This window comes from Gobius niger (assembly GCF_951799975.1).
Source record: "Gobius niger genome assembly, chromosome: 9".
Lineage (NCBI taxonomy): Eukaryota > Metazoa > Chordata > Actinopteri > Gobiiformes > Gobiidae > Gobius > Gobius niger.
The window spans coordinates 8693694-8717896 of record NC_136860.1 but is presented as its reverse complement, the minus strand read 5'-3'; the positions used below and the strand labels follow the sequence as shown (position 1 = coordinate 8717896).

General features: G+C 42.0%; 1 protein-coding gene across 1 annotated transcript in view; it reads right to left on the bottom strand.

Moving 5' to 3' along the window:
- Positions 1-24203, bottom strand: part of LOC306968272 (matrix-remodeling-associated protein 5-like) — a gene marked incomplete at both ends in the record, with an annotated part of 72774 nt that overhangs the window by 1185 nt on the left and 47386 nt on the right. Inside the window, 5 exons of the mRNA XM_079563614.1 lie at positions 144-540; positions 5598-5819; positions 12247-12490; positions 15827-16798; positions 22310-22445. Of these exons, the coding sequence (XP_079419740.1) occupies positions 144-540; positions 5598-5819; positions 12247-12490; positions 15827-16798; positions 22310-22445 (1971 nt within the window). The remainder of the gene's footprint in view (positions 1-143; positions 541-5597; positions 5820-12246; positions 12491-15826; positions 16799-22309; positions 22446-24203) is intronic.

Sequence of the window (24203 nt, the reverse complement as noted above, 5' to 3'; positions counted from 1 at the left end):
AGCATCGCCATTTAAAACTGCACTTTCCCCATTAGCTAGCGCGCCACTATTAGCGCCAATGTTATTCCTCTGTATTCCCAAACTTTCTGCCCTAAAACCAACATTGCCAGCCCCACTAACACCCGCGCTAACAACGCTCCTACCTAATGGCGTGGTAATCCCCGCGATAGGCCTATTCAAAGCGCCGCTCTGCACCGTATTCCGAATAGCGTTTGGGACGTCCACTTCCAGCCGCACCACCTTGCTCCTGGTCCCGGCTGAATTGGAGGCGCGGCAGGTGTAGTCGCCGGTGTCTTGCTTTTGGGCGAGCCGGACCTCCAGCGTGCCGCCCGACACCACGACCACCCGCTCGGTGTAGAAGCCGGAGCCCGAGGACCAGGGGATGATGCGGTTCATGGGGGAGAGCCAGGTCACCGATGGGGTGGGGTCTCCGGTGGCCTGGCAGGGCAGCTTGGCGGTGGTTCCCAGTTGGACTTTGATTATTCGATAGGCAGTGTTGTCGATGAATGTAGGAGGTGAGGACATGAGCCTGACTTTGACCTGGGAAATGGAGAAACACTAATTAGTTACAATTGATACCAAGCCAGCTCCTAACACCGACCAAGCTCATTTTGCAGAACCTAATGCCTTTGGCTAGCGTTAAGAAGCCAGAAGTAAAAGTGTCAAGATCAAGAAAATATATGGCATTATACCATGGTCTGGGTGAATACTTGATTCTGATTGGCTGGTGGGCGGCTAACAAGCGTGCATTATTTTGGTATAACCGCACACGTAGTCCGGTAGTTAAATCACTGGGATATCACTCCGCTGTGGGCATCGCCATAGCAACGCATGACACAGCTGAATCAGATAAACGCGTATGAGATGGATTTTGTGTTAATTTCAACGTTTTTGGCCAAAACAAAACTTGATAAATGGGAAGTAGAGGAGAGTGAGCAGCTAGGTTAGCTACTGTTCATAAAATACAAGCTCTCCATTTCTATTGAAAACGGTTAAGGCACTATTCATAATTTTCAGGCGTACATAAAATGATCCTGCATTTAAACATATTTGTCTGGATTAGTAAAGTCAAACATAAAAGTTTCAGTTCGTGGGGCCCAGGTGTGAGCGACTCCACCGCAGCTGTTTCCATAAACAGTTGAGCTCGTTGAGCTAGCTAGCTAGCTTCAGGTTAAACAGCGTAAACGTAAAATAACTCCTGCCCACGAGTGCCACATATCGTGTTTACTTCCACGGAAAAGTGCCTGGTTAGTCCTGTTGTGTTGTGATTCTGTGCTGATGTTGTTTGGTTGAGCCTGACTGAGATCCTCGTAATAGCTGCGGAGAATGACTCGCTCTGAGACGAGCCTTCAGTGACCGGCTAATAACCCACACAAAATAGTCCCGTAGTCTGGCATATTTAGTGAGTTTAGTAAATGAAAAAAATATTTAAAATAAATGTTACGTTTGTGGGACCATGGTATATAAGAGGGATTAACAACTCGGAGCCGTGCATTAGACGGTTATAATGCACTTCGCTGAGTAACACCACTCAGCTGCACGTTGTGCATTATAACCATCTAATGCACGGCTCTGAGTTGTTTAATCCTTACTTATCTAATTGTTTGCACCAAAGATTTGAGAGTTAAGCAATTTCAGTTCTCTGTGTGGCACAAATGACACAAAAGCTTAACTTTCCCAGAATTTCCTTGATCTGAATGAAGGAAACAGTGAGTACATCCCTTCAGCCCGGACTCACCCTGCAGTTTTCCCAGTTTTGGCCCTAACACCTCTGTTCGCTCACACCGTGCGTAACCTGGTTGTTATTTTTGACAACAGTATGCATTACGAAAAGCAGTTAAGTGCAGCTGTGAAGGTGAGCTTTTACCAGCTCAGGCCCCTCAGTCAGGTAAAGCCAGCCTTGTCCTGAGCTGAACTTGAAAAGGCCGTTCATGCCTTGATCAGCTCTAGGATAGATTACTGCAATGCCCTTTACACTGGACTTAACCACCCACTCCTCACTCTTCAACTGTTTTACTGGACATTTCAGTTATGTGATTCTTGTTTTTATACTGAAAAACGCCTTGTGCTGCTTCTGGCTGTTGTTATAGTTGATTGATTGATTTATTGACTGATAATTTATTGTTGTATCAAAATATTCTAGAAAGGCTAGCTCTTTATAATGTTCTGTTCAATGTAAGGATGTCAAGATGAACCAGTTTTACAATTACAGCGGTTATAATCTTTATTTGAATTGGGACAGTGCTAGGGCTGAAACAACTAATCGATTAATCGACAACTAATCGATTACTAAAATAGTTGTCAACTATTTCAGTGATCGATTAATCGTTTTCTAGTGAACACAGACTAAAGTAGAGCAAAAAAGACATGACAGTTATGTATTTTGGATGAAAACCTACTTGTTTTTAAGTTAGGGTCTGCAGTGTTTTGTACATTATAAATTTTTATAAATATCTGTCTTTGTCTCGTCCAATCAGAAAGCAGAATTAGCACAAAGAGCCTCCTACAAACGTTTACTTTAAGTTTACTCCATCAACATGTCCACTTTAGCTTTATGTGATAAAAAAATTGAAAAAATACAATTTCCATGCACCTTTCACAGCCAAGCGATTAATCTATTAATCGCAAAAATGATCGGTAGATTAATCGATTACCAAAATAATCGTTAGTTGCAGCCCTAGACAGTGCACATTAATCAACATGTGTTTTTTCAACAAGCAAATGTGCCGGAGTTAGCCATATAGGCTAATTTTCATCCGTAGTCCCGTGGCAGGATGATGTCATGACAGATAGGACAAACAACAGGCACAAACCTACAGCAAAAACACCATCACAGAGACATAAAAAGACAGTGAATGATGAATGACAACATTAAATATGTAAAAAAAAAAAAGGTAAATTACCACAGATAAAAGATCAGAAAGGGACAATACAGTGAGGTCAGGTTCCTCAGTTCAGTTGGGATCAAGTTCCAGGAGTGAGCTGCACGTACTGAGAAGGCAGATTGTCCAAAAGAAGTCTTTCTAAGTGGGATTTCACAGTCTCCTCTGCTTGATGAGCGAGTGTTTGTATTTACATTCAGCTGTATGAACTCCTGTAATGGGGGCGGTCAAGTCCATTTAGGGTTTTATGGACCATAATTACATCTGAATACATTAACACATTTTCCCACTTTAAAAAATTATGTTTGGTAAAGACTTTGCAATAGTGATAGGAATTGTTCTTTTTGTCTAATGTTTTTACTGTCTGCTTATAAAGTCTTTCTACAGGCAACAATGTGGTCTTGTTGGCCTGAGACCAGCTCGTCAAACAGAAGCTCACTGTTGGTTAATTGTACATTTTAAGAGCCACGGTTAATCTCTATCACGTCTCCTCAGCCGCAGTGCATGGGTATCTGTGGAGGGATGGGACGATAAACAATAATATCGTTAATCGCGATAAAAATGAGGCAATTAATCGATCTCCACATTTTTTTCATGATCGTGATTATCGTGCTAGAAGATAATCGCTTAATCCATCAGACAACCAGTGCCGGTAACTTTACCGGGAGTGGGTACGTCTCCATGGAGAGGTGACTAAAGTCTGTTAGTTCTTTGATCACCCACTGCAGAAAGAGCATTTTCTGTGTGGAGCTGCTCATTAGCTGCATGTTTTGTATTGGCAGTGTATATGACAGTGTAGTCCAAAATATACTTACTTTATGTCTCACTCAATATGACATTTGCAGACAGACAATGAAGAGGAATATTTAATTATTGCCCAATCCCCATCATTTCTGCAGTTTAAAGGAATAGGCCACCGTTTTTACATACTGAGATATGTTCTTACCTTAGCTTTGACGAGTTCTTTAGGATCTGTCTGGTCTTCCCCCGTGCCTTCAATCACGTAAACACAGCGCAGACGGCGTTAGCATTTAGCCTCTCCCTCTCTCCACTATAGCTCCAAAACTGGTCAAGATAGAAGCTACCAAGCTCTTCCACATTTTCCCTATTTAAATATGGTTACGTGAAGTCTTACTACAAAGTATAATTACACAAAATAAAACAATGTGGATTTTCTAAGCGGATAAAAGGGGGAACTATATTGTAAGGCGTAATAATACCAGGAGTAGTTTGAAATCCGCGCAGTAATCTTCACTTTACTGTGCGGATGCCAAATTATTCCTGGTATTATTACGCCTTACAATATAGTTCCCCCTTTTATCCGCTTAGAAAATCCATATTGCTCAATTTTGTGTAATTATACTTTGTAGTGTAACACTTCACGTAACCATGTTTAAATAGGGAAGACGTGGAAGAGCTTGGTAGCTTCTATCTTGATCTGTTTTGGAGCTATAGAGGAGAGAGGGAGAGGCTAAATGCTAACGCCGTCTGCGCTGTGTTTACGTGACTGAAGGCACGGGTGAAGATCAGACAGGTCCTAAAGAACTCGTCAAAGCTAAGGTAAGAACATATCTCAGTATGTAAAAACGGTGGCCTATTTCTTTAAACCATAGGCAAATATCGTGATAATATCATTAATCGCGATTATATTGGCGAAGATAATCGTGACCCCATAATTTCATTATCGTCCCATCCCTCTCTGTTTGTCACTCACTGGTAAAAGCTGAAGAAACAGCGTCCAGTCACCGGCAGGTTCAGTAATCCAAAGTGCAGAGAGCAAATCTTATCCAAAGGAAGAGTCCCAAAGAACCATGTGCAGCGCATGGAAATCAGCTGGTAGGTTCATATGTTTAGAAACTCTTTTGTATTTATAGTGAATTCATGAGACACAGATCAGAGGGAATATACATTTTCCTCCTATAGATGGGGCTCATATTAATATTCTTTTGCCTGTTAATTATTCTAAAATCGTTATATAATTTATGTTCTTTTTTTGCCAGAGTAGAGGACAATGAAAGATAAACACAGGCTGAATGTTAAAAAGGTTTTCAGTGAAAACAACCATTACATAAATGTGAACATTTAGACACTTCTGGAAAGGTTTGGAGAAATTGTCTGTATTTTCTTCCTTAATTATGATAATCGTGAATAATCATAAAATCACACTATATTTACTCAAAATAATCGTGACTTAAAAATGTAGAATCATGACATCCCTATACTCCCCTCAGCCAATTCCTTCCTCTACAACGATTGTAATTTGTCATATGAGATCCATTTCTAAGCATTGTATAGTACATCTGTAAATGTGTTGAAAATGTATGTTTGTGCATCTTGGATTTTGAATTTCAGATAAAGATGTGTATTTCTGGAGGCTGCTACTGCTTACCCTAAACTATTTGTATTTATGCATCCTTGGCTGGCAGTGTTAGGTAAAAAATACACTCTTGTCTTATTGCACACCAGAGAAGATTCTGCGTTTGATTATTAGGGGAACTGACATAAACTCCTTTTCTTCCATTTTGACTGGGCTGGACTTGACAATAGACTAATATTAGTTTTCTGTGCCGTGCCTCTGCAACAAAACAATGCATGTTCGACCTGGGTGTTCTCACAATTTGATTTAATAAAAACGTAATATGATATTGTGAGACTTTTGATATTGCGCTGCCACGTTATTGCCGGCACCGTTCCATCTCTTCTAAAAATAGCTACCTTCATGGTGTCCCGGCCGGCGTTGTTCTCGGCGTAGCAGGTGTACTCGCCCTCCTCTGCCCTCCCCACCGCGGGCACCAGCAGCGTGCCATTGTCGAACACGGTCAGCCTTCTGGTGCGCCCCGCCTTATCGGCCCCCTGCAACACGCTGTTCACCATGGTTCCATCTGGAAGGCTCCAGCGCACGGAGGGGTCAGGGTGTCCCGAGGCCAGACAGTCCACCTGGTGAACAGCAGGAGGGGGGGTCAGGGTGAGAACAGCCTGCTGGAATGTTAATGCAACAACAAGTACAACAACAGGCTGAGAGGGAGAAAGAGCCGATGTCACAGAGCAGTGTAAGCGAGGGCGGAATGATAATACTGCATCAGTGTCAACTTATACAGCGCTTTACTACCTTCATTAGGCCCAAAGCACGTTACAGTGAGGAACCACTCACCCATTCACTCTCATCCATACACCGGTGTACACAGACACTGGAGGCGAGGAGGGTGAAGTGTCTTGCCCAAGGACACAACAACAGCATCTTGGATTCGAACCCCTGACCTTCCGATCATGGGACGACCTGCTTAACATCAGTGCCACTCTCGCCCATATCACATTTTTTATAATCCTCATAGACGCTTTAGACTGGGCCTATTCAACAGGCGGCCTGGGGGCAGTTCTGGCCCGCCAAACAATTATATCTGGCCCACGCCTCATTTTCCATGAAAATACTGTATATATACACAGGTAAAACTTCATTTATTTCTGTAATACAACTTAAAATGTGAAACTAATACGCGATATAGACTCATGACATGCAAAGTGACATATGTCAAGCCATTATTTGTTTTAATTTTTGAAAATTACAGCTTGTAAAAACCCCGGAGAGGAAGGTCTGGAGAGGATTGTCAGGAAAAGGCCATTCAAAAGTGTGGGGGACCTGAGGCTGGAGTCAGTACATCAAGAGCCTCCACACACAGACGGATCCTGGACAAGGGCTTCAGATGTCAGATTCCTCTGGTTGAAGCATCCTGGTCTTCTATATCACCTCAGCAAAGCCACAGGCTTAGAGCATCCATGCCACGCAACTGCATCAAGGCAGTCATTCAAGTAAAAGGTGCCCAAACCAAGTACTAAGTACATTATGCATAATTATAGTTGTTTGAGGGCCAATTTTCCATCTAAAATATTTTTTTCATTGATAGTTCATATAGTTAATATTCTATTCTAGTTTTCTGAAATTTAGATTTTGGGGATTTTACAAGCTGTAAGCCCTAATTTTCAAAATTAAAACAAGTCTATGTAATATATTAGTTTCACATTTTATTACTGTAATACAATACAGTAATAAATGAACTTTTTCCATGATATTCAAATTTTATATATATTGTGTGTCTGCGGCTCTGAGACCATCACCTGCCACAGTGGGCTCAAATGAAAACACAGCTCTATCTGACGGACTTTTAACTAAGAAAACAGGAGGTGTATCAGTGGACTGACAGACTTCACCAAGGACAGTGTGCATCGTGTTTTGGGAGTTTTGCTCGGATTATCACATGCAGAAGCAGGACTCCTTGTGGTCTGTGGCCGATGGACAGTGTGTTTTACCTGTTTTCATCGTTACAAAGAGCCTGACCAGTGACTTCCAGGTATGGAACAGGTGTGGATGTACTGGTCACACGAGTGATGAAGCTGATGGTGCGTGAGTTTTGGACAATGACAACGGTCAACACACTTGTTACACGTCGCTATCTGGGCTCTAACGTAGCCAAATCATGTCAGAGAGCCTTGAAAGTCAGCGCTACATGAGGTTAAAATCAGCAAAATCCCATTATAGTGAATAGGGCTAAAGTTCTGTTGGACCTGGAAGTAGAGCAATGACATCATCACTTAACAAACATAATAGCGTTATTCTGTAAAGCTACACCACAACTCCCGTGAGCACTGCCTGGAGAGCGCGTTGTCTGATTGGTCTTCCTTCAGAGCCCGCCGTAAAAAACCCAGAGCCCACTCGGCTGTAAACAGTTTAAGTTTTAACAAAGTTGTTATTTCTGCCCCTGCTGAGTAAACATACACGCCCCCTGACCGTCAAAACAAAGTTACTTTTGCGCCGAAGCTGCTCTTTTCTAACCTACGCTGTAAAGGGACACCACCTGATCTTGTTTTTCTTACCAATGTGAAAATGCGTGTTTGGCTGCGAGATGTACAGTTCTTTATTCAACCTTCCTAAAGAAGCGTCCACGCTCTCTCTGCCGGATTCAGCGACTATCAGACAGAATATGTTTGTCTGTGACCGTCACTTCACCGATGGCTGCTTGGTGAACCTGGGCCAGAGCCAAAGTGGACTGTCCAAGAGATTAACTCTCATAACAAGAAAAACGGCCGATGGAGAGGCCAGAGCAGTAAGTAAATCAAAACGCCTGCTAAACGGTAATGATAATGTGTGTTCGAATAGAATAGAAAAACTTTATTGTCTACCATGCACAATGATGGCAGAAATTTGCCTTTGGCTTGCTCACACATTCAAATAAAAAAAACATAATACATTAAAGTCCATTTTAAAATCAGTTCATTGCAGACACAGCAGCAGCAGATTCACTTCATCAAGAGAAAAGGAACAGAACAGACCGAGCGACATTGGAGGTTACAACTTATTCAGCTCCCTGATGGCACTGGGCACAAAAGAATTCCTCTACACATTTTTTCTTCGCACAAAGAAATCTGTTTCTCTGCCGTGATAGAAGCAGCTTGGATGGCTATCGTCATCTGTGAACTTATGGCTGAGATGCTGAGACAAATTGGTTTGTTGTTGACCTGTGGTTTAACTGCAAAGTTTATATTTGTTTTTGACAGGTATGAAGCTGAGTTTCACATGTCAACTCCTTATAACTGCATTGTGAAGTCACTTGCTGTGATATTTATATAATTCTACTACTGCTAATGTTGCATCTCAGAATAATACATAAGTTCGAAAAGGCCAGCTGTACAACAACTCGGACAGAGGGGGCGGAGTTCACTGAATCCAAGCGTCTTGTCTTCTGGGTTGGTAAAATACCCCCAGAAAATACTTAGCTACTCCATAGTGGTAGAGGTACAATATATCATATAAATGCCTATACATGTCTTTCAGTCATGTGACTTTTTTTGTTATGGTGGCCATTTTGAATACCGTAATACAATTATGCAGTACTACAACATGTAACAATATCTCTACTCAGGATATAAAAGAAAGACAACTGAATGTGGCATTTTTATGTCCCCAGAGACGAACGTTTATGTGAAGAAACCAGTGGGTCAGTGTTTAAGATGTTAGCATGCTACCGGTTAGCATTTAGCTTCAACAGCTCAGCTCTGACCTCTCCAAGAGAAAGCCCTGAACCACACTTCAAACCTTGAATACAACATGTGACAGAGGTCAGAGCTGAGCTGTTACTGTAGTATTTCTTCAGTGTTTATAGTAGATGTGAGCCACACGTGTGTTTATTGTGTTGAAGCCATTGACAGTTGATTGATGACAGTTGCTAACCGGTAGCATGCTAACGTCTTGAGCAGCTTAAACACTGACTCAGACTGAAACTCTGCTGACATGACAAACTGTAAAAATCACAGAGAAAGCTTTTCTGTTTCCTCTTTGATGTGTTCATTTAGTCTTCAGAGTGAAGCAGATTTTTAGTAAATCCTGCTGTAGCTCGACAGACAGAGCTGCTACGTCTGTGCCACATTTTCTGGTTATATCACATAAACGTGCGTCTCTGGGGACGTGTTTTTACTGTTTACTTCTTCAGCAATGACTACAAGTACACAAAAATGCCACCGTCAACCAGTTGTCTTTCATTTTCATCCTGAGCACAGATATTGTTACCTGCTGTAGCACTGCACGGTATTCAAAATGGCCGCCGGAACTAAAAAAATAGCATGATATAAGCCCTTGAAATATAAGCAGACAGAAAATACTTCACTTGTTCAAAGTTATAAATGGTTCAAATCAAAAGCTGATTACATTTGGTCTATAGTAGGATATTTTGTTATATATTGGGGTCGGTCTAATAAGTACATTTCTTCATTTCAGAGTAGGGTCGGAGTTTATTCACCTTATTCCGGAGGCTCGCGTGGGCGCCGGAATAAGGTGAATAAGCAGTGCTCTTATCCTACTCCTGTTCTTCTTATCATGGATTATTGCCACTGATGTGTTTGATGGATTGTGTTGTGGCTTTTCTTGTTGCATTAAAAGAGAACAAATAAATGAAATGAAGAAAAAAAAGTTCCAGCTCACCGTGCACGTTTTAAACACGACCAGGGGCATCAATAAAGAAGCTGCCATATTGATTGTTGCTTTTATTTTTTCCAGCATTCTTCAAAGTTATTCCAATATGAAGAGCGTATTTTTCGTCTGCCCAAAGATTTTGAAGTGAATGATTCAACGCAGAACATGACCAGAAGGCTGTGACTCAGTCTGGGCTCCGTCCAAAACAACTCTTCCTCCGAAAATAACTCTGGCTCCTTCATAGGTCATGCTTTAAAAAAAAAAAAAAAGTAGTCTTGTTCATTTCCCCTTTTTATGCTTCCGCTGCTGCCGTGTACGAAAGCACAGCACACAGACACGGCCTCTTCTGTAACGTTTTATATGCAAATGTGCGACAGTCAAAACTATTTACCGCTGCAGCTGCTTCCAACTGTTACAGGTATCGTCAATAACCCGGAAAATGCTTTTAGTATTCGCCAATTTATTTCGCCGATTCACAGAGCGCCGAGGCTAACCCCGGGCCACAGGTGTTGTGCGCTGATCAAACAATTCATATGCACAAGCGTGACATTGGAGAGGGAATGTTTCAACCTTGGAGCCGTCTGCGCCGTAATGGGCCCTCACCTGTCTGTGTGCGGGACCGTTTTTCTTCAATTGAGAAGAAACACGGAAGGACAAATTTATCAAGGCCCGGCGCCACTGTTCTGGAATCTGCTGCAATTCTCTTCTGATTTCATTGGCCAATTCAATGTAGTATTGTGGCTCCAGACCAGATATGTAAATATGTGAGACATTTTAATGCGTAAAAATGGCCAAAATTGCAGATGTTTTCAGTGACAAAATCTATATAGAAGAAGAAGGTCTTTATTTATATAGTGTATAGTCACAAAGCGCTTTACATGAGACAATTGTACATTCACTCTGACCACCACCATACACTCACTCACACACATCATTTGTACATCATTTGTACACATTTTAGCATTTTAGCAGTAGCGGACACGGTGAGGGAATCGAACCCTGAATCTCCTAGCTGTGAAGCCGCCCAATATAATGGACCGATGCAGGTTTTAATGTGTGCTCTAAAGGGTTATCAGTCACCTTGAATCTCTCTCACTAAACACCCAAAATATATTGTCTATCTATCTATCTATCTATCTATCTATCTATCTATCTATCTATCTATCTATCTATCTATCTATCTATCTATCTATCTATCTGTCTATCTGTCTGTCTGTCTGTCTGTCTGTCTGTCTGTCTGTCTGTCTGTCTGTCTGTGTCTGTCTGTCTATCTGTCATCTATCTGTCTATCTATCTATCTGTTATCTATCTATCTATCTATCTATCTATCTACTGTATCTATCTATCTATCTATCTATCTATCTACCTACATCTATCTATCTATCTATCTACAATATCTATCTATCTATCTATCTATCTATCTATCTATCTACCTACATCTATCTATCTATCTATCTACAATATCTATCTATCTATCTATCTATTTATCTATCTATCTATCTATCTATCTATCTATCTATATATCTACAATATCTATCTATCTATCTATCTATTTATCTCTATCTATCTATCTATCTATCTATCTATCTACCTACATCTATCTATCTATCTATCTATCTATCTATCTATCTATCTATCTATCTACAATATCTATCTATCTATCTATCTATCTATCTATCTATATATCTATATATCTACAATATCTATCTATCTATCTATCTATCTATCTATCTATCTATCTATCTATCTACCTACATCTATCTATCTATCTATCTATCTATCTATCTATCTATCTATCTATCTATCTATCTATCTATCTATCTATCTATCTATTTATCTCTGTCTATCTATCTATCTATCTACCAACATCTATCTATCTATCTATCTATCTATCTATCTATCTATCTATCTATCTATCTATCTATCTATCTATCTATTTATCTATCTATCTATCTATCTATCTATCTATATATCTACAATATCTATCTGTCTATCTATCTATCTATCTATCTATCTATCTATCTATCTATCTATCTATCTATCTATCTATCTATCTATCTATCTATCTATCTATCTATCTATCTATCTATCTATCTATCTATCTATCTATCTATCTATCTGTCTATCAAAGTGCTGCTTGGATTCAAACCACTGCTCTCGGGTCGAGGGCCCCTTTAGGTTGACCTAACCAGAGTCAGTGTGAACACGCCCTTAAAGTGCACTTTAATGTGAACTGTATGTTTAACTGTAGTCATTTCCCCAAACATCTTTTTAGTCTAAACCTTGAACATAACTCAGGGTTTGCACTCAGTTCCCCTCACTCTCAGTCTCCTGGTCAAAGCCCTGCCCACATTGCTTCGTGACCTTGATCCCATTAAAGAGAGTGACGATGATGACCCTCACCTGCAGCGGTTTGCCCAGGGGCACCATGTGGTTGCCGGGCTGCTTGTGCTGGATGGTGGCGGGTCGGGGGGCAGGCTTGGGGAGCTGTCGGATGGAGGGTTTTGGCAGCGCCGACACACGCACCAGCCGGTAGTCGTCAGACACCTTGTTGCGGGCGATGCACAGGTAGTCGCCTCCGTCCTTCTCTGTGACGCCCCCCACGGACAGGGTGCCGTTCGGGTGCACCCGCAAACGCCGGTCAAAGCTGAGGAGCGGACAAACCAACAGAATAAATGCAAAATACAAGCTTCAGTTTTTACTAACGGCATGAAAACAAATCAATGGCACCGTGATACATGCACAAAAACCAGTGCTGAAGTGATAAAAACTGTGGCAATAATGTTTGTTGGTTGAAATACAGATCGGAGCACTGTGGCATAAGAAGAAGAAAAACAGCACAGGATTACTAATAATTGCCTTAATGTAGGAAATACTACTTGAGATGTGGTTCTGATGAGGGAACAACATTGTCATCCGGTTTAGAAGGTTTAAAAAGTCGCTGCAATCTATCTCAAGAAACGAGATGTTGAATAAAACATTGACCTGAAGAGTTGAGGAAACAAAGACATCTTATCGATATCTTTTGGTTGATGTTGTGCCGGCACTCTTGCATGAATATCTCAAACACAAAGTTCTGTTGCAGAGTTAAGGATTCACACCAACCTGACCCTGTCGCTGTTTGGGAGGGGGGGGGCAGGGCGACTGTCTACTCAGGTCTCCTCTCGTCTGCCCCGTCTCACCTGCTCAGAGCATCTACACTGAAGCGACCTGAACCCCCAGACCGAGCCTGATAGCTGCACAGTGTGTGTGCTTAGTGTTTGTAGCTCCGTTTAGTAGCAAGTTGTAATAAAACGCCTCGGTCCTCGTTCAAACGGCGTGTGGCGGCGTCTGTGGTGAGTGAATCGTTTTCTGAGAGAGTCCTTCGCCTGTTTATTTCTGTTTATGTCACGAATCATTTAAAGAGTAAATGGGAGGAGGAACTAGGTGAACAATTTACTGATTATACCTGGCAGGCTGCAGTTACAAGTATTCATTCATCTTCCATTTGCATTCGGCACAGTCTAATACAGTTCAAAGTACTGCACAGGTTGCACTTCTCCCCAAGTAAAATTGCTAAATTGTATCCAGGTGCTGATTGGTCTTGCACAAGGTGTGGCTATGGCCCAGCTAACTTAAAGGGACTATACAGAGTTTAAAAATATTAAAACTAAGTATATTCCTCCCCCTACATGTTCCAGCAATGTCCTAATGTGTAGAATGAGCTCAGACCTGTTCACCACAACTGCCTCTAAAATTCTGCTCTGTCACTTAAAAAGGACATAAGACCTTACACATAAGACCTGAGGTGGCAGTAGTGAGCATAAAATGACAAACTTGTATATAGTCTCTTTAAGTCATATGTTTTGGGGTTGTCCCACACTTTATTCTTTTTGGGGTGGAATATTTGTAGCAATTTCATTTGTATGTAAGACAAATATTGCACCAAATTGTGTTACAGCTTTGTTTGGGGTTGTTCCACCAATTATTTTTGTAAAAGGGCATCAGGCCTGTGCAACTGCTTTTATAACATTACTGGCAAGACGCTTGATTCTACTCAATTGGGGGGAAAAAATGCTCCACCTTCTTTAAAGGGCCTAATGGAGGAAGTCACGTCTCATTTAAAACTAGAACATTTACGACATACCGTGAATGGCTCCCTCCAAACATACTACAAGATCTGGCAACCCTTCCTCAATTTTTTTTAAGTCTGATTTCAGAGTATAGCCCATATCTTTTTACTTACTTTCTGTCTACCTATTGTATCATGTATGTAACCATTTTATTTTGTTGATAACGATCATCACTAACAATATCACTTATGCTTTTAATTTAACTTTTTTTTCAATTAGATGTTTCCCTTTTGTTTCATTTGTCTTTGTCCTTATTTGTGAGCACCGGCTGCTGCTGTTTTATTGTTATTGTTATTTGTGTTTGTTGTTCTTAAATTTAAAAACAATAAAAAGATTTGAATAATAATAATTTCTGTTTATGTCACAAAGAAGTTTTGATATTTTGATAAAACACAGCATGTGTGGCAAAATTAGCGTGAGGGAGACACATTTAGAGAGTTCAATAACTCAAAATCTCAGTAGAAAAGCTCTTTTCTAATATCCAGCCGGTACCACTTGGCCAATCACAGCGCTCCTAGTGCGGTGACGAGAGATGGTATCAGCCAAAACTGGCTTCACCGACCTCTACATGACCGACGGTGCTGTTTTCACCAAACACATGTGTCCTAACGTGGGCCATAACCTGCCTGACCAGAGCCGACTACAGACCTCATGTTGGTGTGAAAGGGGTTTACAAGGCAGCACTGTTTTGAGCGGAGTCAAAATAAAACTGTTGGACTCAAGATAAGGGAGCTTGAGTCCAACAATTTTATTTTGACTCCGCAGTCTTCGCCTTCCACATTATCAACTAAACAAGACAAACATGACTGAACATTGGCTGATATGGCTTAACTTGACTGACACTGGCCCTGAAAACAAAGTCCGATAGAACAACCAATCTTTTTGTTTTAAAGGGGGTATTGTGCAAAATCAACTTTTAGACCATGTTACAAAGTTACAATATCGTTCCCTCAACAAAGACAGTTGTGTTTCAAGCTGCTTACACATCTTTATCTACTCTTTAGGCCAGATCTTCCAGCTGGCGCAACGTGGTACACGTGCGATCTTACATGTGGCGCAGGTTTTGCACTAAAGGCTGCGCCACTAGGGAGAGGGGGCGTTATTTCGGAAAAAGAGGCCGACTGAGGCGTGGTTCATTACAAGCAGCACATGGAACCGCTCTTCTGTGGCAACCTTCACATTATGTTCGTCTGTATCGTGTCAAATTGAAAACAAAAGCAAAATTACCTTGAAAAGTCTGTTTGAGCGTAGGTTACGCACAGGTTTACTTTGATACAGTAGATCAACGCGCACACCCCAAACACCAAAACAACAATAGTTTTCCATAAATAAACCACACATGCCTTCTAGTGCCACAAGAGCATCAGCGCTGGTCGTTATAATAATAATAGGCCTCATGTTTTTACATTGTTGCTCCTTGTGTACAGCTCAGTCCAAAAGAAAGAAGCACATTTCACAAACCTTTTTTTTTTCCAATTCAGCCGCTCCAAGAATCCTGCAGCTGTCGCTCAAATGTTCCAATAAGCTACAGTTTTCTTGCAACTACTACATAACTCTGCAACTCCTCCGCAGCCGATATGACAGTTTCTGATCAATTAAATCCTTTGCTAACTTGGCGCATTCTAACTCTGTCCACCCCCGTCCACCCCACTTTTTGCGCCAGGTATGACACTGAAGATTGCAAGGAGCGCCACTCGTCTGCGCACTCGTCTGCTCCACATCACCGGTGCCTATTCTTAGGATCAGGACGTGAAATAGTCAGTTTCTGATGAATATTGCATTTTCTAACAGAGAGTAAGATAGTGATAAAGTTGTGTTTGACATATTTACTAAACACCTGCGAAACTCATATGATCAACAGGAGCTCTCACCTGAAATGCACGTCCACCAGTTTGCGGTTGGGCGTCCTCCACACCACGCTGGGCGGTGGGTTCCCGGTGGCGTTGCAGTGAAGCTGCAGGAGGTCTCCGAGCTGCGCCGTGGCGACGGAGGGGGAGGTGGACACGATCCGGGATTTGCTGAACGGAGACGTGGGAGGAACCTGAGAGGAAAACTCCACTTTCCTACCGTCCTTTTTGGGCAGTGCGGTGAAAACCTTGGGAGAAGCAGTGATTGGGCCGTTGATTTTAGGCGCAGAGGTCGACTGTGGGACTGTCCTCGGCCTCTCCATTGGAAACGCCGGAGACGCTTTAGTGGAATTCATCCTGCCGACAACGCCGCTCGTGGCTCTCCCGCCGACCTCTATCCGGACGACCCGCCGGTCCGCCCCCACAGCGTTGCTCGCCGCGCACTCGTAACTTCCCGCGTCCTTGGCTCCGAAGCTACTGATGTGCAGAGTCCCGTTGGGAAGCACAAACAAGTTGCCGTGCAGAAACTGCGAAGGGCGCACGTAGATGCCGGAGGGGATTTTCCAACGCAGGGCCGGCGTGGGCGCTCCGCGGGCCGAGCAGTGGGCGTAGACCGGCATCCCCACGGGAAGAGCGACGGTCTCGTCCTTGAGCTGCTGGATCACGGGAGGCAAGGAAGACACGTGGATTCGAACGGAGGAACTGGCGGCTCCGGCGGAGTTGGAAGCCACGCAGCGGTACACCCCCCGGTCAGTGGGGAGCGCTGCGGCCAGGTGGAGGGTGCCGTTTGGGGCCATGGTGACGCGGGGGTTGGGGGGCGAGGAGGAGGGGGTGAGGACGGAGCGGTCGGGGAGGACCCAGGACAGCAGCGGGGCCGGCGTCCCCAGGGCCTGGCAGGACACGCTGAGGTTCCCGCCCTGGTGGGTGGTCAGCTCGCGGTAACCGGGCGACTGCATGCGGGGAGCGCGGGTCCAGACGTCCAGAGTGGTGAGCAGCCTGGGGGAGGACGGGAGATGCATCAGAGAACCAGAACAATGAACAACAGTGTATGAGAGGCCACATTTGTATTAGCATTAATGAGTATACGTCTAAGCTACCGTTAAACGACACCAGTCTGGAACTGGAAAAAAGGTTAAGGTTCTGCTGGTAATGAAAAAATGAAAGTATCGAAAGCTGGTACAGAAAAATAATCTTATATGTTTAGATCCAAGCTTTGTTTCTGTTGGTCCAGGGACAGCATTAAAGGAAGTGACTTGGTTGTTTCAGCTCAAATATATATACATATATATTCCCAATTTTTGCCCTTTTCCCCCCCTGTTTTACCAAATGTTTAGCCCATTTTTTTTCCGGATTTTTGTCCCAAGTTTTTCTCATTTTCCCCTTTTTTTTTACACAGTTTTTCCTTCTTTTTTTTTGCCACAATTTCTCTCAATTTCCCCCTGAAATTAATCTAAACTTTTCACAAATTTCTTGACATTGGAGATGAACCCGATATTGTAAATCTGCAGATCTTCCACACATTATTGTTTTGTTTTCTAGTTCTACATGACAAATACTTTAGTTTCGGTAAAGGAATCGGTATCGAAAACCAAGTATCGTTAAAGTACTGATATCGAAAAACATGTAATGGTACCCAGCCCTTGTGTGTCACATGTTATACCAATACTATTTTTGATTGATTGATTGTTTATTCCGAGTTCAATGTACATTTAATTCTATATTCTCTATTCTCATTCACTCAACTTAACACAGGGTTGATACAGGCAGGAGAAGTCATCTTGATGCCCAAATACTATATTTGAATGCCTCAAACGCAGAAAACAATTCTAGATGTGCAAACATTTCATAAAACAGATAACTTATAGAGAAAAACAATGTCAAACTTTTTCAAAATGCGTTTTAATTACATTTGAGGCCTTGATTTTGACACAATTGATTGAATGACTTTAAATGCTTTTAATAAGATAGTACTTTATTGATCTCACAATGCCCTGCGGTAACCGTTGAAAATAATGCTGAATTTTTGTCATCCTTTTTTCACACAGAGAATGCTAATTTTAATGAGTAGCACTATAAATCTTTTTTTTTTTTATTACGAAAATGGAGTAATTTTATTCTGTTAGGAATTGGGCTAGACACCAGGCTTTCCATCCACAGTCTGAAACACACAGAATTGTGGCTCTAAAGCAAACACCAGCAGATAACCTTGATAACTTGTCACGAACATTTCAGACGATAGCAGCAATCCAACCAGTGAACGCAGCATAACAGTTTTCTTGCAATAATGAATTTAGTCTCTGGACGAGTAATCCCAAAAGTTTGAGGGAGCGAGCAGGAGCGTGTGCCCCGCCTCGTTCCTCGCCCTCTCTGCAGCCCCATGGCTGTTGAGGCGTAGTCTGTGCATAGTAATGTGACACACTTTTGGATTACACAGGAGCACACGCTGGCACAGGCCATGTTTAAGTGAATCACAGTCTGAAAGTATCATAAAGTAGAAGTGAAAAACCTAATTGAATCAGCATAAAAGAGAAACATGGAGCTGGAGCCTGAGGAACACTCGCACAGAGAAGAGAAGAAAGAGTTATGCTTGTTTGTTGGTTAGCATAAGTCACTGTGACTGTCAGCATCGCTCTTTTAAATCACTATTGATCACACTGTATAACATTGGTTCTTTATTAGATAAACTAGCTGTGACCAGGCCAATGGCTGGGCCTCCGCTAGTCTCGACATGTGATGTTCTAAGATTATTATTACAAAAAAATGTCCACCCAAGTCCCTATAACCCGTCACTCAGTATAGCTGTAGACCCGCACTGAGTAGACCAGTGGTTCCCAACTATTTTACTTGAAGCCCCCCCTGCACTGCAAAAACTATGGTTGTTGAAAAATGTAGAAAAAAATGAATGCTAAAAATAATTTGAAAACAAACTGCAATTGGAGTTTGTTATGCACCCGTATAAAACACTCCATCAGTATAAGTCATGTTTGATGATTTTTACTCATGCCCTGACCCTTTGACAAAAGGCGTCCTGCAGGTTAGGAACCACTCTCTGCAGTGTGCAGAAAGGAGTGAGCCTGATGTCCAGAGCACCAGCAGAATGAGCGACTACATCTACAATATGTTCGCTAAACTCAGGGAATAGAGCTCTCACGGTTCGGTTCACTGTGTAGGACGTGCGGTCTGGTGCATCACGGTGCAAGTACAATATATATATTTTAAAAAGTTGGTTTGGAAATATATATAAATAGCTTAAATGTTCATCATTAGACAGTATTTATAATCTTAGAATAAAAATGGCAATGCTTTCAAAGCCGCTTTTAAATAAAAATGTACCTCACAATTGGGCTCACAATACAAAGCAAAACAGAAAACAAATTGTAGTGCACTTAACTTGAAAAAAAAAAAAAGGGGGGGGGGGGGGGGGGGGGGTGTTTCCTCTGATGGTAGCATCGCAATGCATTGTGGTCTATATTGACCCGTGGCCAATGCCGGTGGCTGGTGGGACGGTCACGTGGGGCCCCCCCGCAGAGTTCTGGGAAATAAAAATGGCGGCGCCCTATGGACCTTAAGCCCTGCCCACCCCGCGATTGCGATTTATGATATAGATAGGTTGATAAAAACACACATACTGTAGCTGCCGATTTATCTTTTTCCCTGTGGGTGCCCTGTCAGGAATATAAACATTTGTTTTAAAGGCATGTTAGAATCGATCTCACAAACTCGTGACTATGAGCCGGGCGCTTTACCTGTAGATCTAAATGAGCAGAGTTGCTCTGCTGCCGCATTGGAAACATGTAATGAAGCGACCCACGCCAGCATTAAGGGAGTGACGGCTTTCAGGATTTACAGCTTATGTATTAAATCATTTTGTAATTCAATCCAATCCACCTTTATTTGTATCACACATTTTATCGACACTAAGTCTCCACAGTGCTGCACAGAGCACAAATTAGCGCTAATTACAAAATATAATACAAGCAAATGTAATCAAATGAATGAAAGACAGTCAGGAGCACACAATCCCTATGCCGGTTAAACGCCAGCGTCAACAGAGGGCGCTGTTCTACTGTGAGGAGGAGGAGCGTTCCAAAGTCTGGGACCGCCAACTGGAAATCACCTCCACTTTCAGCCTGGCTTTGGGGACAATGAGCTGGAGCTGGTTCTCAGACCTCCGTGGGAGTGTGGGGAACAATGAGGTCCGAGATGTGCGCGTTAACACAATAAGAATACCAAAATCAACTCTAAAATGAATGGGGAGCCAGTGCAGTGAGGATAAAATAGGTGTAATGTGTTCGCTACGTCTTGTGCCAGTTAAAAGACGTAATTAAGGAGAATTGGCCGGGGTGGGTGCCCAAAGGTTTGGGTGGGTCCTGGAGTCCTGCAGCTAGTAAATACTCTCACCGAGGAGGCTCTGCTCCTGCTAAAAACATCATTTTTGCAAAGAAAGACTTACATTGGCAGTGCTTCTAAGGAACATCCTTTTGTGTTCATAAATTAAGTGTATTAAAGTAATACAATAGAACTGGGAGGGTCTTTAGACGCCACTAGGAATTAACTAACATGAATCTGTCACAGTGAGGGTTATAATAGTGAGGGTTATAATCTGCTGCTGTGGTGTTTGAAGAGGATTATTATACGGCTCTTCACAATGCAAGTAGAAGCTCCACTGATTTGAATGGGATTTTCCAACGTTCTATCGGTCATTATTTTTTGATAGAGGATCTCTGAGAAAAATAATGACCGCTGCCAATGGCAACGGAGTTCGTGCTTGAAATACAGGTCTTTCATATCACTCCGCACGTACGTAGTAGCGGACACTGTCTCTGTCCCGTCACTGTGAGAGAATTTGGGGGAATCGCTCGTGAAGTTAACGTGAGTCCGACTTTCAACTTACCCAGAGATTCACCACCATTCCTCCTCTCCAACTGCACCTTCATCTAAGTAGCTTGGCTGGCTACTAGCCTTGCTGCTACTTGCCTAGCCAAAAGTTCCAAGCAACGCGCAAACTTTTGGTAACTATTTGCCGCGGAAGTCATTAAATAAACCTTTTGGCCTTCATCAAAGTGTATGAAGTTTATGTTGTGTGTGTTCAGTTGGCAAATGGCCGTATAAAAGGCGGGATAATGTATAGAACGCTGGTCATTATCGGGAAAATAAGCTTCAGGGTACTTATTTTCCCAATAGTGACCAGCGTTTTATACATTATGTAAGGATTAAACAACTCGGAGCCGTGCATTCGATGGTTATAATGCACGACGCGGAGTCAAGAACACCACGACGCGCAGCGGAGTGGTGTTACTCCGCGAAGTGTCTCCGAGTTGTTTAATCCGCTTATACCATGGTCCCACAAACGTAACATTTATAATAAATATTTGTTTCATTTACTAAACTCACTAAATATGCCAGACCACCGGGACTATTTTCTGTTGGTTATTAGCCGGTCACTGAAGGCTGGTCTCAGAGCGAGTCTTTCTCCGCAGCTACGAGGATCTCAGTCAGACTCAACCAAACAACATAAGCACACGCTGCATCGCCAGAATCACAACACAACAGGACTAACCCGGCACTTTTCCGTGGAAGTAAACACCGATGTGCGGCACTCGTGGGCAGGAGTTATTTCACTTTTACGCTGTTTAACCTGAAGCTAGCTAGCTAGCTCAACGAGCTCAACTGTTTATGGAAACAGCTGCGGTGGAGTCGCTCACACCTGGGCCCCACGAACTGAAACTTTTATGTTTGACTTTACTAATCCAGCCAAATATGTTTAAATGCAGGATCATTTTATGTACGCCTGAAAATCATGAATAGTGCCTTAACCGTTTTCAATAGAAATGTAAAGCTCATATTTTATTAACAGTAGCTAACCTAGCTGCTCACTCGTCTACTTCCCATTTATCAAACATTTTGTTTTGGCCAAAAACGTTGAAATTAAACAAAATCCATCTCATACGTTCCTGTCAGTCGCTAATTACGCCTTTATCTGATTCAGCTGTGTCATGCGTTGCTATAGCGATGCCCACAGCGGAGTGATATCCCAGTGATTTAACTACTGGACGTGTGCGGTTATACCAAAATAATGCACCAGCCAATCAGAATCGAGTATTCACCCAGACCATGGTATAACACGTACTTAAAATACTTGTGTTTCAGTTATGTCATGTTTATAGCCTCTCTGCTGTGTTAGCTGGACTCAACATTGACCTAGAACGTGACTCGGAAGTGAGGAATTACTGGTAGTCAGTCAGTGTGAATAAAAATGTATATAATGGAAGTTCACCAGTTGAAACATTTATACATAAAGTCATAAAACTGGCCATTTCTTCAAGTTTGATTTCACCTTCTTGAAGTATTCTGTATAATTTATAGAAACTATTGACACCGTGTCTAAATGCTCCTATGGTCAAACCCTGACCTGTGTTTAAATTCTATGATTCTCTGTATGATCACGTAAACACATTTGCTTGGTGTAATAATGCTTAAACCGTCGTGTATTTCGTATTCTCTGACCTGTCCCTGCCCATGAAGCTGCTGGCGCTGCAGATGTAGGAGCCTCTGTCTTGCAGCTGGAGCCTCTGGATGACCAGGGTCCCGTTGGGCAGCACCTCCAAGCGCTGGGCCGGCGAGTGCACGGACACGGCTGCTCCTGAAGGGGGCGCACACACACACACACGCACACACACACACACACGCACACACACACACATAGAGGACGAGAACTGTTAGAAGGGGTTTGATTAAAATACATGCTTTTCTTGGACTTTATTCATCCACATGGCTGAACTTAAGCTCCTCCCTCTCCCTCGATCTCCCTCCATCTCATTGGTCAACAATATGGCACCAGGGATTCTGATTGGTGTCTGAGATTGGCAAAGGGAGGGGGTTTAGAAAAACAAAAAAACATCATTATTTATGATTAAAACTTATTATTTATTGATCATTGTTTCTTGTGTTACATCTAATTGCAGTTCCAGACGCTCAATTAAAGGCAAACTATTAAATCTACAACATTCAAATTTACAGATTATCACTTAAAGTTTTCTTTTTTCAGAGGATTTTTTTTTTACTGCTCATTTAATTGGTTTATTTTAGTCTAGTTTTAGTCGACTAAAATTGCAAGTAAATTTAGTCGACTAAATTTAAGACAAATTTAGTCTAATTTGCATTAATAATATTCATTATAATCATATTTATGATATTTATCTTGTTCCTCTGCTTCATGTTTCTGCTCCACATGAACAAAGCTCAGAGCTGATCCTTTGGCAGTGAATTTACATGATCTGAGGCTCTTTCGGTCAACAGAAGTTTGGATGATTTTAGTCTCTCCCTTTCATTTTTATTTAGTCTTATTTTAGTCGACTAAAATATCTGGACATTTTAGTCAGAGTTTTAATCTCATGAAAAACTTTTAATTTAGTTTTAGTCCAATTTTAGTCGTCAAAAATATCACTTTGACTTAAATTAAGACTAAATATTTTAGTCGACGAAATTAACATTGTGCTGGACACGTGTGGAATTCTTCTTCTTCTTTTTTTGGCTTATCCTAGTGGCTGGAGGGAGCATTCATGTTCTTTTTTTTTTTTTAAACTGCACAGGAATGGGCTAGAGCAGGGGTTTTCAACCAGGTGTGCCGCAGCAAAGTCCAGGTCTGCCATAGGGATATGTATGATTTATATGACAAATCCAAATAGGGCTAAATTATCCAAAATCACGCCATTTAATTGTTGAAATGTATCTAATCCAAGTTAAAATGGGGCAATTGGTGCTTCAACAGTCTGAGCTAAAATAAGGATCCTAGGGTGCCTCAGACATACTAAGAAAATATGAAAAATCATCTTACGGAAAAAGAGAGCCCTTTGCATTTTGAACGAGCTGTAGACAAGTCATCAATGTGTGGCCGATCCCGATACAGAGTGCATTACAATAGTCACGCCGATTAGTTTGAGAAGCTTTCGTTCAAATCTCTAAGTCATGTTGGGAGCGGACGGGGTTGACTTTGGCAGGTTGACATGACTGAAAAAAGCTTAAGTTGGACGACTGAACTCATTTGTGTGGAAGTTTTGAAGTCCCTGTCCAACCTCCCGCCCAGGTCTGTGTCGGAGTCCTGAGAGTATTGTGTCACTGTTGACAGATGTAGACTCTCAGGGGCCGCAATGACTTCATTTAAACCTGGCTCCATCAATCCTTTAGATTTCATGGCTGAAAATAAAATGTTATTTGGGCCATTTGTGTGCATAGAACGTCTTATTTCTTTATGCGAAAAGGGAAAATTTAAGCTAAAACTGCAGCTAAATTTCTATTAGTCCATCATGTTGGTGTTTTCCATGACCTTATGCAGTAAAACTTATTAAGTGATGTAACGATTTTCCACAAAATTTAGATTTACAACAATTTAACGCTTTTT